The 17,096-nt window shown below is 37.8% G+C and overlaps 1 protein-coding gene across 1 annotated transcript; it reads left to right on the top strand.

Moving 5' to 3' along the window:
- Positions 1-5,670: 5,670 nt before the first annotated feature.
- Positions 5,671-6,804, top strand: LOC136117759 (sperm acrosomal protein FSA-ACR.1-like). Its single transcript, XM_065868730.2, has one exon. It carries the CDS (start codon positions 5,690-5,692, stop codon positions 6,734-6,736), a length of 1,047 nt encoding a protein of 348 aa, XP_065724802.2. The 5' UTR covers positions 5,671-5,689; the 3' UTR covers positions 6,737-6,804.
- Positions 6,805-17,096: the final 10,292 nt, after the last annotated feature.

Here is a 17,096-nt window from a genome sequence, read left to right as displayed (position 1 = left end):
GAAGAATACGTATGGAAAATTTATAAGCGTACAATCAATTTAAACATGTGTGGTAAGTTTAAAAGGGGAAAGAATAATCACCAATCGTAGCTACGTATATTTATTTGATCTAAAAATGTAGCTTCAAAATCGGCTGAATAATCGATGTATTATTTGGTGTAAGTAAATATTTTTCCGTCTGGTCGTAAGTAAACTTTAAAAGCAGTTAAAGCTATTTTTCTTAATTTTTTTAGCAACATCTTGAAGTTAATTTCGTTCTTTATGGTAACCTAGATATAAATCAATTTTCTTTGACATACCTTTCATATTATTATTATTTATACTTATATTTACTAAGTCAGTTCAAAGAACATAACTGAATTTTGAAGTGAATGATATTCAATTATTTGCGATATAAAATCAAATTCAAATTCAAAGTTTAGGCATCTTAAACTTTTGTTGAATGCTAAATATATTTAGAAAATATTACTCCAACTTCCGATTGAATGTGTCAATGCAAATTTTGCCCCACACATACCATGTTGATTATGAAACTACAAGAGTGTGATAAAAGCTGGGAGGAATAGTGAGGTTCAGAATATGAGCATTGAGCTCGATTTGTTTCGTAAAGAATAAATACGAAATTCAAATACAAACACAAGCACGAAGTGTGCAAATATTTTCGATGTGTGTGCCAATGTATGTTTTGCATTGGTCAAATGATGGTTGCCAACAACAGAGGAACTAACTAACATTTTGTATTTATTTTAAGTTGTAGTTACAAAATATGCACACAACCCCGGCCGAGTTATTTATATTGCACAGACTCGCTCGCACACAATGGATAAAACTGTATTGTGTGACAATGTTGCTCCAGAACGTTGCACTCACCGCAACTCAACAGAGAATCCGACTCACATCCCCTTCTAGCCTAAAAACGAAAATGGAAAATGGAAAAAATATCTTTGCATTTGCATCTTTTATATTCACACGACACAAATAAAGGCCAAGGGAGGAAGCGAAGATTACGTTTATAACAATGTGGAGGGTTATGTCAACCAGAACCAGAAGCAGAATGAGGTCGAGCATTGTCATGGGATCTCACGGGGGAGAGGGATCGGAAATGCACTGGGGGAAAAGAGTCTGGGCTCAGAAATTATTATCCTGGCTTGTTCTTTTTAAGCCCCTGAAAATGTGAATTTTTCTAGCCTGTTAGGTAAGTCATACGTCGTGAAACCAAATTATTTTAAATACAATCAGTTAATTACGATTTGCAAACTATGTTCTTTATGCTTTTAATTACTCCTTAGCAGTCGTGCTTTTCATTTGACGTTATACAGGTATATCTACATTGTTGGGATACTAAGTGATTTTATCTTGCCCAGGCATTTTTATTCATTTACCTCTAGAATATGCTAAACTTGGTAGTTAGATACTTCCATTACCAATAAAACACTAATGACGGAAAAGCTGCCTATCCTCAAGGCCTTTAAGATACGTCTTTGCCTTATTATCTAAATAACTTCTAAAGCTTTTTTTGGACGTGACCGTATAGCCCTTAAAAGTTATTGATGAAGAAAAACAGCAGCTCGTTTTTGGTAAGAACACTAACGTCTCGTACAACGCCGAAAGCTAAGCCACCTCTATTTATCGATTTTCTAAATTAAGAAAATAAACCCTTGGAGTATGAGCTATTCAGTAGATATAGTCGCACGATATTTTAGAAAATCTTACTGATACCAAACAACACGAGGCGAAGAGTCCTAACGATCTCACATTAAAGTTCCTGCAACGGGGGCGAAGGATAACATTTTAGGACATACATTGTACATATGAACATTCAATTTAACACATTTCTAAAATGTTATTCTTCGCCCCCGTTGCAGGAATTTTAATGTGAGATCGTTAGGACAATATATATTATACATTGTACACATTCCTATTTCCACTTTGTGTTGAAAGGGCGATCGTTGCGACCTCCTTAGCTCGTTGTTTAATTAGGATAATGCTTATATGCTCCCCAAAGTTAATTTTAAGAGCAGTCAAAATGAGCAGGTTTTAAATAAAATATAGTTTTTGGTATTTGTATGTTTATTGGGGTCGGTATGCATTCGGCTGTCTGTACCATCATTGACATCCAGACTGTATTTTCGGGCAGTGTAAGGATAAGCTAGAGAAAACCAACCAAATCCAGCTGCCTAACGATGGATACACCTAGCAGGCGGATGAGAGTCCAACATTGTTGGCAGAGTCGGTTCGCTTCATTCTTTCCTCTTGCCACTGCTAATAGTTTAAATTCATCTGCATGTCTGTGCCTGGTTTCACGCTTTATGCACTGCTAATGATTTGATGTCGTCTCCCTTTTCCTGGGGAAAAGCGGGAAAGCCAGGGCAAGGAAGTGTGGGTAGGACTGCCGTGGATCCAGCAATACAGCAGTTGCAACGTGACGACGTCAAATGCAAAACTCTCCGGCTAATGCTTCTCCATCCGCCTTCCCACATCCCATTTAAAGATATACCCAAGTTATCTGGCATGTTTCTGTGCCGTATACGCTGTCTTTTTGAGTGCCGTTGAAGGACCCAGGAAATGCAAAGTTTGCAATTTAAGCTACCATCAGCAGGCTGGTCAGAAAATCGATTAGACCGAATTATAAACATTGCAGCCACTTCAATTGAGCAGTCAAATAAATGACGAATCAGAAGTGCAGTCAGTCGTGGAAAAATATGAGCATGATGTTTGGATAAGGAAACAACTTGCAAATTTTAAGGGGAATTTCAATTTTGTCTGCTTAATTTCATGCATGCATTTTCTCCAAATATAAATATGGTAGAGCTAAAACTCAACGAAATACTCGAGGCACTTCCAATAACGTATTTATAAAATATATCTACTATGCAAACAAAAAACAAGAAAGAAAGTTAGCTCCAAAGTTTGTATACCCTTGCAGTTATAATAATTAAATTTAATTCGAAATTCTTAAAAATACAAATAATGATAGTCCCAATAGTATAAGATACCATGTCAAAAAACACCGAAGCTATGATTTGTTTCATATTATTTTCCCACCAATTTTTCGGTCGTTCCTATGGCAGCTATATGATATAGTCGTCCGATTTTGATAAAATTTTATTCGAAATTCAAAACTAATTAAAACTAATTATGTTAAAAAAAACCAAAGATAAAATTGTTATACCCTTGCAGATGGTATATTTGATATCAGTCAAAAGTTTGCAACGCACTGAAGGAGACGTTTCCGACCCCATAAAGTATATATATTCTTGATCAGCATCACTAGACGAGTAGATCTTGCCATGTCCATCTGTCCGTCCGTTTCTACGCAAACTAGTCTCTCAGTCTTAAAGCTTTCGGGCTGAAACTTTCCCAAAAATCTTCATTATTTTGCAGATAATACATAAGTCGGAACCAGCCGGATCGGACAACTATATCTTATAGCTCACATAGAAATAATCTGATAAAAAATTTTAAAGAAATATTTCTTTGGTGTTTCTTAACATATAAACTTCTACGCTTGGAAATAACAGTTTTTTAATAGTTCTGAATTTCGAATTTAATTTTATCAGAATAGGACGACTATATCATATAGCTGCCATAGGAACGATCGGAAAATTGGTGGAAAAATAATATGAAACAAATTATAGCTTCGGTGTTTTTCAACATATAACCTCCAACGCTTGGAAATAACATTTTTTAATTAGTTCTGAATTTCGAATTTTATTTTATCAAAATCGGACGACTATATCATATAGCTGCCATAGGAACGATCGGAAAATTGGTAGGAAAATAATATGAAACAAATTATAGCTTCGGTGTTTTTTGACATATTATCTTATACTATTGGGAATATCATTTGTTGTGTTTTTAAATTTAATAATTATAGCTGCAAGGGTATATAAGCTTCGGCTTGCCGAAGCTAACTTTCTTTCTTGTTAAACTATCCTTTCCCTAGTATTGGGGTAAAAATATATACAAATTTACTACCGCTGTAAATGGTAAATGGTTAAGAAAAAACGTTTTTTTTTTATTTAATTGCAATCTTTGGACACCAATCTTTCCACATCAAATGGAATAGTTTTTTCGTTTTATTTAAACCTATCTTCATGATAAATAATAACTTCACTTATCCGTGCCCCACAGGGAGTGTTTGAGTTGTTGCCAAATATCACCAAGAAAGAAGAACACAAAAAAATTAAAAACGGCTACGCGTTTGACACAAAAATTGCTTCAGAAAAAAAATAAATTACAAAATCTCGAGAACGACCAATGTCCAATTAATAGTGTCGAACAGTATGAAGATATTTTATCAACTGTGACATTGACAGAAATTAAATCATAACTTCTTCAGTTGATGGCGTTTGTAGCTCAAATTTTTAGTGTCGCCCTCTAATGATTTAGGGTATCTTTATTTAAATCGGCACAAACTATCCTTCCCCCTTAACTATCCTTACCCCACTCTCCCCTACTATGAGCCAAAAAAAACGGATGTGGTGAAAAAATACGCTTTTTAAATCGAATAAGAGAGAACGCTTTAGTGGAGTGTCTCAATTTTCAGATGCCCATTACTTATCTTAAGGAAGTGCGAGACAGATGGAGATATGCAAGCAGCAAAGTGACTGTTTCCAAGATGGTCTTTAAGGTATTTTCCTTTCCTGCGTGTGTCGATCCCAAGTGGTTGATTTTTTCATTCAAAAAACAGATCAATAACAATTCTTATAATTATAATTAGTAACCGATTCTGCTTTCCACTTTTGAGAAAACATTTATAATTTTAGGACTAGTTTAAGATTACGATTCTCACATACATAACATATAAAACATATTTTTACAGAAATATACTGGATTGCCAGAAAAGACTACAGGCAATTTTCTTTGAAATTTCTATCTGTGCTTAAGTTTGGTTTTCTTTTTAAACGGTAGGCATCGCCTCAACAAGATACCTTCGAAACGAAAATTGCATTTATAAATTACAAGGGAAACATTTTTAGAACCAAGCTTTGTATGTTTGACGTATAGATTTAATACGAGCCTTAGCGCCGGTTTAAGAGGAGAGCCTATTTCTACCCCTGCCAGCTCCAAACAAAAATGTCCTTAGACAAAAATATTTATTTTTTAAGAAATTAATACTTTTTCAAGTATTGATGATTTCTTCTTGCAAGAATCATTTGAATCTGAATCAGACACCAAAGAAAAAGTGTTTTTCACTAATATTATTACATAACAAAAAGAGTAAGTTAGTTATTTTGATGATTTACCCCGATATAAGTAAAATAAGTTTTCATCTCTTTGCCGCCTGGCATCTGCTGCCTACTGGAAAGCTCTATTAGGACAACTTGAATTTTCAATGAGTGGTAGGCTGAAGCTGGAATTGGGTCTTATAGGAGAGTCCCTCTGTCTTAGACTCAAACAATGGACTCAATTTAAACATGAGCCAGCTGTTGCCAAACAAAGCAGAAAACAAGAGATACACGAATAATTAGAAAAGAAGACTTCCGGCTTAGATTTTCGGGGGCTCTCATCGCGTTTTTCGCTTCATTCTCAATTCTTCAAAAAATCCAGCTAAGCACACAGGCGATGCTGACGTCATGGGGGATTCTCGGTCGTCTGATGCGTGGATTTTTGTCGAGTTTTTGGGTATAAAAGGGGCTTCGCACTGATAATTTCAACAAGTTGCGATCGAAGCAAAAGTCTGGAAATGCGTGCCTACATTGCAATTATTCTTCTTGCCCTAGTGGCTGTGGTGGTGGCACAAGGAGGCGGTGGAAGACGCGGAGGACGTGGTAGCCGAGGATTCGATGTTGGTCGCAGCGTGGGATCATTCCGCAGACGTGGCTTCAACGGTGGCTTCCAAGACTTCAGAGGTCCTAGAGGATTTGGCAGTCGCGGTGCTTTCGGAGGTCCTGGTTGCTTTCCTCCTAAGAGATGGGCTCCACCTTGTCGTCGCCCAAGACCTTGCTTTACCACTACAGAGAGTCCTTTGGACAGCTCCTCCACCTCCACTGATAGCAGCTCCTCTACTGATAGCTCGACTGATAGCAGCTCCACCGAAAGCAGCTCCACTGAACAGAGCTCTACTGAACAGAGCTCCACCGAACAGAGCTCCACTGAACAGAGCTCAACTGAACAGAGCTCCACTGAACAGAGCTCCACTGAACAGAGCTCCACTGAACAGAGCTCCACCGAACAGAGCTCCACCGAACAGAGCTCCACTGAACAGAGCTCCACTGAACAGAGCTCCACTGAACAGAGCTCCACTGAACAGAGCTCCACTGAACAGAGCTCCACTGAACAGAGCTCCACTGAACAGAGCTCCACTGAACAGAGCTCCACTGAACAGAGCTCCACTGAACAGAGCTCTACTGAAAAGAGCTCTACTGAACAGAGCTCCACCGAACAGAGCTCCACTGAACAGAGCTCCACTGAACAGAGCTCCACTGAACAGAGCTCCACTGAACAGAGCTCCACTGAACAGAGCTCTACTGAACAGAGCTCCACCGAACAGAGCTCTACTGAACAGAGCTCAACTGAACAGAGCTCCACTGAACAGAGCTCCACTGAACAGAGCTCCACTGAACAGAGCTCCACTGAACAGAGCTCCACTGAACAGAGCTCCACTGAACAGAGCTCCACTGAACAGAGCTCCACTGAACAGAGCTCCACTGAACAGAGCTCCACTGAACAGAGCTCCACTGAACAGAGCTCCACTGAACAGAGCTCCACTGTAAGCTCTACTTCGGGTTAGATTGAAAGATCTACAGAGAAAAAGAATTCAAACTGTATACAAATAAAATCCATTCTGCACATAAAAAACCGTTTTTGATTTAAGAAACTTAGCCATTTTATACCTTGTTCTTGGATAGTTCGATTTAAATCTCTTTTATGTCTTTTCGTTGTAGGGAAGAGTGGGGTAAGGATAGTAAGAAAAGTTTGGTTGAACACATCAGCTGTAAATACAGATGTCATCACATTGAAATAAAAGGAAATGAAATAAAGAGGTACCATTGGAATGCCTGTTCTTTTGGCTTTAACTTTTTCCTACACCATTTTGAAGTCAATTGCAAAGCTTTCGGGAAATGCTGCAAAATGGGGAAATGCTTTTTATACCCTTGCAGAGGGTATATTGATTTCAGTCAGAAGTTTGCAACGCAGTGAAGGAGACGTTTCCGACCCCATAAAGTATATATATTCTTGATCAGCATGACTAGGCGAGTCGATCTAGCCATGTCCGTCTGTCCGTCTGTCCGTCCGTTTGTACGCAAACTAGTCTCTCAGTTTTAAAGATATCGGGCTGAAACTTTCCCAAAAGTCTTATATCTTTTGCAGGTAGTATATAAGTCGGAACCAGCCGGATCGGACAACTATATCTTATAGCTCCCATAGGAATAATCGGAGAAAAAAATTAAAAACAATTATATCTTTGGTGTTTTTTAGCATATAACCTCCTAAGCTTGTAAATAACATTTTTTAATTAGTTTTGAATTTCGAATTAAATTTTATAAAAATCGGAAGACTATATCATATAGCTAAAATTGGTGAAAAAATAATATGAAACAAATTATAGCTTCGGTGTTTTTCAACATATAACCTCCAACGCTTGGAAATAACATTTTTTAATTAGTTCTGAATTTCGAATTTAATTTTATCAAAATCGGACGACTATATCATATAGCTGCCATAGGAACGATCGGAAAATTGGTGGGAAAATAATATGAAACAAATTATAGCTTCGGTGTTTTCTGACAAATATACTATTGGGAATATCATTTTTTGTATTTTTAAATTTAATAAATATAACTGCAAGGGTATACAAGCTTCGGCTTGCCGAAGTTAACTTCCTTTCTTGTTTATGTTGAAGGTGCAATCGTCAGGACCTCTTACCTCGTTAAGATGTGTTTTTGTTTAATATCAGAAGTTTATGTTTTTAACATGAATTATAAAATGGTAGTTCTATTCACTTTTGCTATAATAGTCATACTCTTATGAACTATTGTAATAGCATGGTTACTGGAAGCCGCACTATACTTTAATATAGAAACCGTTTCTTTAGGAACTTAAATAAAGTATGCGCAGTTAGACATCGGAAAATCAACTTACAACATTTTTATAGTTTTAATAATTTACTTCTCAAAAAGATTTCTAGTCTAGTCTAGTTTTCTATGACAAACATCTAAATAATTTCCTTTTACATAAAAACTATCTTATAATAATTTTTTCTCATCAAATTAATGTTGCATAGTTTTGGGCATTCAAAGTAAGCAAGAAATGGTTTTCACACTGAACTTGTCCCCCTGCAGAATTTGTGGAGTAAAGACGTGTGTTCGATAATTACTTCAAGTAATCCAGCTTATGCCTCGTTACCGCTCGTGTGTACATCTTGCACACGAAGTCTATTTCCGGCCATTGCAAAGCGGTGGCTGCTATTCTCGCGAAATCCAACAGCGATGTTGTTTTTACAACTTATCTTGCAGTCTTGTGATCGTGAACTGTGAATATCAATTGCTTTATACGTCATAAGTATAAAGACAATTGATTTAATGGAAGAGTCATCTGCTCATTCGCAGCCTAGCAATAGGAGCGATAAATCTCCGTACCATGGTTCCATTCCTGGACCGTGCTGTCAGGACTAATTATGCTCGCAATGAGCCATTACTAAGGGCTCTTAGATTGTTTAATTCTTTGCCTTCTGGCATTTGATTCAGCTGGGGGTCCAATAAAGATATGCTAGGGCAAACCCTTAGGGAATATTTTTAAAGTAATTTTCAATAATAGATTTAAGGTAATCGTATGTAGCCAGATAAAGATTCATCCATTGGCTATAAGTAAATAAATAAATAAATAAATACATTTGAGAAGATGAGAAATATAGCTGGTGCAGACCCTGGAGAAATAAGATCCCAAATCCGCGCCCGCCATTCAGTCTTATCTGTCCACCTTGCAGGTATTCCCGATCAAACAACGATCACCAGCTCCATGGTGATCATTAGCAGTAACTCTACTACTAGTGTTACCTGCACCATTTCAAACGCTCAACCAATCTTGGGCAGTACTTCTACGTACACCGTGGCTGCAAGTGCGGCCAGGAGCATTTGCTCGACCATGACTCCGCTGACAAGTGTATTAACTTCATTGGCGAATAAAACAAGTATTCGAAATGCCCGTTCCAAGCTCCTGTCCGAAATGTCAGCCGAAAACGTAAAAGCGTGGCTCAGCCCTCTTTACCTGTTCTTACTCAGCCCCCGATCCGCAAAACTAAGTTGCAGGCCACAATCGATTCACGATTCTGGCTGCTGAAGCAGAACAATTGGAACAGGATCTGGAGGATGCTGACTCTATCAATGGCGGTACAGGTATCCTTGGTGGAGATGATCAATCTGCAAAATCTAATAACATCCCTTATATTTGTGTACCGAACGTAAGCGATACGGTCCTGTTGGAAAAATCTCTTGATCTTAGCATTGGCTCTTCAAACTACAACATTCGCACTTCCAAATTTGGTGTTTCCAGAATATATACAGCCAACTCTGACGCTTTTCGGTTAGCTGTAAAAACACTGACAACGCTTAACTGCCAATTTTGGCACCATAAACTAAAATAAGACAAGGCCTACAGAGTTGTGCTCAAAGGAATCCATACAAACGTACCGAAATCACAGATAGAACAGGGATTTACCGACAACGGCTTTGAGGTCCTTATCGTATACTGCCCCAAAAAGACTGATTGGAAGAACATTCAGGTTAACGAAGATGATAACGAAGCTATAATAAATTATAAAACTAGGCAATGTTTGATTTATGTCAGGGTGCAGTCCCTAAAAATAACACAACTTGGGAAATACAAAGTCACTGTCGAGCGTGCTTCCCGTAGAAAGGAATTACTTCAATGTCAAAGATGCCAAATTTTTGGGCGCTCTAAAAACTACTGTGTCCTGTTTGTGATAAATGTAGTGACCCTCATGTTACTGGTTCCATGCTCTGTGTAAGCGATACATGCTTGTGCGTAAACTTTGGTGGTAACCACGTCTCGTCAGATAAAGGCTGTCCAGTTAAAATAGAAACAAAAGCCGAGGCCTAGACTCCCGACAACCAATGATCCACGACGCGCCTCGCGTGAATTCATACCATCTGAGGCATTAAGATCGAATAAATCGTATGCTGATATAGCTCAACCCAAGGATATGCAAGCAAGGACTGGCTCAACCCTGCAGAGTGACGCAAGCTCTCCTTCCGCCCTTAGGCTCAGCCATAAGTTCACAGCAATAGATAATGCCATCTGGATATGCTATAGACAGGCTACAAGTAAGAACATTGCATGAACTCTCCTCGGACCACACTCCTATCCTGGCCATACTGCATGTCACACCTGTGAAAAAACCACAGCGCTCGCAACTCCTAGCCAGAGGTGCTAATATAAACGCTTTCAAAGCCTACTTAGAACAGCTGAGTGAGGCTAACATACAAATCCAGGAACCTTCTGACAATGACAATGCCATCAGCCTTTTCGTGCGCATGATAAACTAGGCTGCTGAGATAGCTGCGCCCAGGAATCGCCAAAATACAGAGACCTCCAGACATCTCCAGCTACAACAGAATTGGGGCACTTCTCAATCTAAAGCGAGGAGTGAGAAGAGGATCCGCAAGAACGGGAAACGCCCGAACACATCAAATGTGCCTGCCTGCTAACCCTGTCTCACTGACAAGGTGAAATACCTTGTAGGTAAACTTTCACCGAAGAAAACTCCCGGTGAAGAACTTCTGGACAACAGGACGATACGATTTTTACCGGTCAAGCCTTGTAATTCCTGGTGTCGTTACTCACCAGCAGACTAACTGTTGGATACTTCCCAAAAGTTTGGAAATCGGCGAAATAATAATGATCCCAAAACCAGGAAAATCGCCGACTAACGTGGACTCATACAGGCCCATTAAACTTTTAACATCCCTTTGAAAAATCATGGAAAGGCTGATCCTGAACAGGCTACTCACTTACGAGAATGTCACCAGTGCGATTCCGGAATACCAGTTTGGCTTTCGTCTTCAACATGAAACTCCTGAGCAATTGCACAGAATTGTGAACTTTGCTTTAGAAGCCTTAGAGAAGAAGAAGTATTCAGTTGCTGCCTTCCTTGACATCCAGCAGGCTTTTGACAAAGTGTGGCACCCTGGGCTCCTGTACAAAGCCACAAGTCTTTTTACGCCACAGCTGTTCCAGCTCGTGAAAAGCTTTCTGGAGGAACGCACTTTCCACGTATCTGCTGATGGGTCTCTGCCTGACTTCACAGACTGCACTACACAAAGTCAAATGGCTGGCCAAGATGACGAACTAGGCGTCTACCCCTCGATGGGAAACTTCTATCGAGGACAGAAGAAGAACTTCCTGGCGCTGATGCAAAGCTACAGGAGGCATCCGATTACAGCGTGATCGGTCATTTATTGCTAAGTCCTGGAATTATTTTTATAATTGATCCGAAATATATAAAAAATTAATATTTACAGGGATCTTATGGGTGTTCAATATTTATTTGTTTATAAAATGCAAAACAGTAAAACAAAACTGATTAATATTGATATTACAATTATATCAATCTGATATGAAAGTATATGAGTTTGAAATGAAAGCATATCAGTTGGCTATTAAAAAATACCACAAATACCAAATTGACATGTTGGAAAATATCAATTTCATATGCTCGAAAATATTAATATATGGCAACATAAGGGATCAAAATTGATATGCAAAAATACCCGATTGATGACCAGTTTTGGTTTTGGTTTTTTGACGAAGAGAATAGGAGAATAAGAAACAAACCTCGACAACGGCTCTAGACATGGAAGTATGGGACCAAATGCATTCAACGAGCCCTGTAGAATCTTTTAGTCAAAAAAATACTTAGAGCGACTAGTAAACATGAACTTTCCCGGTAAATTCCACGAAAGACAAGCCCAAGTATCTAACGAATCATACTGGCAAGAAGAACAATGGCAGTAGACTTATTCGACAAACAGAGTAACCCAGGACGAGATGCTACAAACGACCAAATACAGCATTGGAAAACGGCTAGACTACGAATCATCATTATATTTAACTACCACACGCCGGTTGGAGGGAGGCCAAGGTGATGTTTGTCTCCAAACCTGGAAGAAGAGGTCACATACGGGCGAGGGAGTATAAACCGATAAGCCTGACCACCTTCACGGCGAAAACACTTGAATGAATATTAAATATTCCCATTAGAGAAAAATTGGAGAAACAGCACTTTTCGGACGCACAGCTTAAATATCGGAATGACGATCAACGGCACTACTCGAAGTAGTACGACACATTAAAAGTCATCACACCTCGTGTATTGCAATGGCAATCTTTCTGGACATAGAAGGGGCGTTCACGATGTGAACTCCCTCAACATGGTGGGCAGTGAGAGCGAAATCAGAGCATGGATCGGCGTTATGCTGTCAAGTAGGACGATAACAGCCAAATTGGATGGCTTTACCCTCATGCGATATGTGAGGAGAGGCACACCACAGGGGGGAAGTGTGTCCCCACTACTGTGGCTATTTAACATGAACGAGTTACTGGAAGAAATCAATATAGCAGGCGTTAAAGCGGTAGCAAATGCGGATGACGTCGTGCTACGTATCGGGTCCTAATCTAGACGTTATTAGCGGTTTGGAAAGAGCCGCAGGAAAACTAAATAAATGGGCAGCAGACCTGTGGACTACGTATTAACCTGAGTAAAACAGGGCTTATGCTGTTCACGAGGAAAACGAGGATCCCTGACTTCAGGAAACCAAGATTGGAAGGAATCAAATTACAAACATCAGAGATTGCACAGTATTTAGGTGTGATATTGCATTTAAAACTCTCATTAAAACGACTTTCAGCAGGGGACGGAATTTTGACTTTCGTGGTTTAACTTTAGCCCGTTCGCATCATTCTAGATACATATTATACCCGTTACTCATAGAGTAAATGGGTAACTTAGATTCGGAAATATGTAACAGTTAAAAGGAAGTGTAGTCTATATGTCCTTGATCAGAATATTTGTCCGAGTCGAACTAGCCTTGTCTACCTGCCCGCCTGTCTGTCCGTCCGTACGAACGCGGAGATCTCAGAAACTATAAGAGCTAGAAAGTTTGGACTAGGCATTCATACTCTAGAGATTCTTGAGCAGCTCAAGTTTATATCTAAGGGGTGCCACGCCCATTCCAACGCCCACAAGTCGCTTAAAACTTTCGCTCCTTCAGTTTTGATTCTAGAACAAAAAATCGGCACGCTGCAATTCAATAATCCTGTTTTTAGCTGTACGATTTTAATAAAGCGTGTCAAATGAAAAAAACACAGGTATATTGAATTGCCGCCTGCCGAATGTAAAAAATGTAGAAAGTGTATTTATATAGTAGATCGTATAATACATTTTCGTCACAAAAGTTGACATCAGAAATTTTGTTTGTTGAAGGTGCGATCGTCACTATATTTGAACCTCGTTAAGAGGTGTTTTTGTTTGATTTCAGAAGTTTTTGCCCTAAACATCAATCATATAATTAATCTACTTTCCCAAAAGCCGTAGAGTTCAAGTTTCTAAATGATTCCATGACTCTAAAATACCGTTTGGATACACATACAATATTCAATGCTGTCCAAAGTTGAGGAATCTTAAAAATTAAAAAAAAATTAAAAATCGAAAAAAAAAGATTTGACCATAATTTTTAAACGATGGTATTTAGACAAATCTTGTTAGAAAGGCGTACCATATAGCACAAGCATGAACCTTTAGAGTTTTAGTTACGGGTGTATGAAATTTAGCTATTTATAGCTGCTTTCCCGCCAAGCTAGCGAGTTTTTCCAAAAGTGGAAGATCTAAAGATTCTTATATTAAGCTGTTTAACATCGTCTAGAATTTTCAGGACCCTAAAATAACAATTTGACAAACAAAATAAAATTTTAATTTTGAGAAGTCCGCCTAAATCTTGTTTTGCGTATAACTTTTGAATGGCTCGACTATCAGAAATCCGTTACTCAGCTAAAGGAAGCGCGAGGGAGATGTAGATATGGATGCAGCAAAATCGGCTGTTTCCGAGATTGCACTCCACACAAACACGCCACCTAGCGCCTATTCCTTTATTTGCTTATTTATTTTTAGTGAATGGTCCGATCCTAACAATTTTGCTTTGCTTGTAGAGGCGTATTGATAATAAGAACAAAATCTCATTTACACTTTTACAAAATCTTCAAAAATGTGGGCGTTAAACAGTTTTTAGCGTAATGGGCGCTACAAACTTGCGCTGCGCAGGAAGCCCAAGAATCTTCATGCCTAATCCCAATATTCTAGATCTAACAGTTTCCGAGGTCTCATCGTTTATACGAAAATACAGACAGACAGACCGAAATGTTAGTTACTTTCCGACCAATCTAGTACACACCTTTAACTCTACGCGTAAGGGGTATAACTACGCGTGTCACGGCAGTCAACGCAGATAAATAAAAAAAAACATTTGGATGAACAGAAAAAAAGTAGACAGACAAAAGTCGAGTGAAGGGAAATGGTGGAAAAAACGAAAGCAACACCGAATTTGTATTTATATCTGTAAAATTGCTGACCAACTTCAACGTAACGTGCCCGCTTTTCCAGGCGCTTTCCTGATGCACTTTTCTTCTTTTTTCCTCGAACTTCTTTCTTTGCACAACGAGTTCACATTTGTTTTTTGCAGTTGGCGCAAATATTTGAGGATTTTAATTGTTTGTATTTGTAAAAGAGAGAGAGAGAAAGAGGGACGGCAGATAGGTCTAGAAAAAATGCTGCAACAATACAGCAACAAGCGAGGCAAAAGAACAGCGAAAATATTTGAACAATTCCAAAATGCGATAGTAAAGTGTTTTAAGCGGTTTTTGTTTGAATGTGGTGAATGGGCTTTCGGAAGGGGTTTTTCTAGGGGTTATCGTATACTTTTAGGCTCTGCTGTTGGTTTGTTTGTAGGGTGTGTTTGCACTGCACTGTGGGCTGGATAACCACTTCTTGTAGCAAAAATCCATTTTCCGAAAGTCGTTCGAATTAAGATTTGATATCGTCATTGTGTTTTGTCATCCAACTTTAAGGGTACGTAAAATACATTTTACATACATACGTACAGTCACGTACCGTTAAGGAATAATCTGTTGAAACAGCTGTTGCCATTAAATAAAGTAATGGAAAAATAGTTATTTTGAAAGATTTTCATAAAACATGTTTAATGACATTAAAAGAGAGTTTTTGTTATGCCTACAATACACTGCCTAAATTTCAAATAGAAAAAATATTGGCTTTGGAAGTTGCTACTTTCAGGTAAGTTACACTGGAGTATCGAAGATCAATAACGGTTTTATCAAAAACACATTTTGAAAGTCGGTTTCACCGGTTTGTTTGAACTTTTTTCATTTTCGAACCTGCAAACATTTTCTCCATACAAAAAGCCTGGGCAGAGTTTTTCTTTCATTTTTTACTTACAAATGTTTTTTGGTAAAAGCGCATCTTTAACTTAGAGTTGCCTTAACAATTTCTTTCATTAAAAACTACAAGTTCGACATACCCGAGGCAGATTTTTTCAATTCTAAATCGAAATTCAAGAAAAATCCGCAATACGATGAAGGGATTCAAAAAGAAGGTAAATTACTAATATATTAGTATCCAATGATATAAATGGCAAAAGGCCTGAATTAAAGGTTCTAACCACTTTTGTATGCCAAATACCAATTTTTTCGATTTTTTATTACAAATATCTTAATGTGCCCTTTTTGCGCACTTTACAATTCCCAGATTGTTGTCTGGTAAATTTCGGTTACGATAAAATCTTTAAAAAATTTTAAAAATTTGTAAATAAATACATTTTTAATAAAATAATTTAGATACCATTTTAATTATATTTTTGCTACAAATAAATTGATTTGATTAAAAAAAATTATTTTTTAATAAAAACAAGAAAGGAGGCTAAAGGAAGAGTGCGGTAAGGATGGTAAGAAAAGCTTGGTTGGACATAGCAGGCACAAATCGTAACAAAATAATTGGAAGCCTGTATGGTAACAAAAACTTTTTCACACACAACTTTTAAGTAAATTGCAAAACCTGCGAAAAATGTTGTAGAATGTAAAAATGCACTTACTTCAGCTGATGATAGTGTATAGTATAATAAATAATTTTTTTTTAATTTTGTTAAATTTGTTTGTTGAATTTGGAAAACGATATGTCGATCTAGAACTGAGTAGATTTATTTTCCTACTTTTTTTTTTCTTTTTTCTTTGTCATATTAAAATGCGGTTTTAGTACTTTGACACTGATAACCATATTTTTTCAGTAATATATTTATCTTTCAATACCATTATAGCTTACAAATTCCACGTTGTCATCCTTTTGGTACGTAGTACTTAACCGCGCCTAGACCGCTTTTCTGAGTTTGACTGCATCCTGGCTCATTGAGCTCTCGCTCACAGCTACAAGCATGAGCGCAACCAATACCACGACCAATACCCGTAATTGAACTATCCAACAGAAGTCAGGAAAACAAATTATTAAAAAAAACTTATGTTTGAATCAAATGTTAGCTTCAACTATCCTTGCCCCTCATTCAATTTTTGAAGTTTCGCAACATAACACACAGAATGAAGATAAAAACAAATTGGTAGAGGTACGCGTTAGGCACGAAATGTTGTCTTTCAGCAGAATGAGAAGATTGTATCGAATCTCAAATTGACAGAAAATAACTTCAAAGTTGCTTACATTGAAATCAGCGCACAAATTATCCTTGCCCCTTAGCTGTCCTCACCCCACTTACCCTACACTTTGACTTCCATACAATATTATTTAAAATTAAAAATTAAAAATAATTTTTTTCTATCTCAGAGAAGAACAGAATATCATTAAAGACAACGCAGCTATAACTTTTTGTCCATTATTTTTCCGATTCCACATACAGGAGCTATAACATATATTACCCTATCCGAGTCGTTCCGTACTGTGGGCAAAAAGTAAAGTAAATTTGTTTGAAAAATAAAATATCTTTATTTATTCTTCTGAACCAATTTCATCCCCTTTAAAATAATCCTCTGCCGTTAAAATACAATCCTTAAAACATGCC

The sequence above is a fragment of the Drosophila suzukii genome, chromosome X (genome assembly GCF_043229965.1).
Source record: "Drosophila suzukii chromosome X, CBGP_Dsuzu_IsoJpt1.0, whole genome shotgun sequence".
NCBI classification, from domain to species: Eukaryota; Metazoa; Arthropoda; class Insecta; order Diptera; family Drosophilidae; genus Drosophila; species Drosophila suzukii.
Note: the sequence above shows the minus strand (reverse complement) of the source record. Positions and strands in the feature narration are given on the sequence as shown.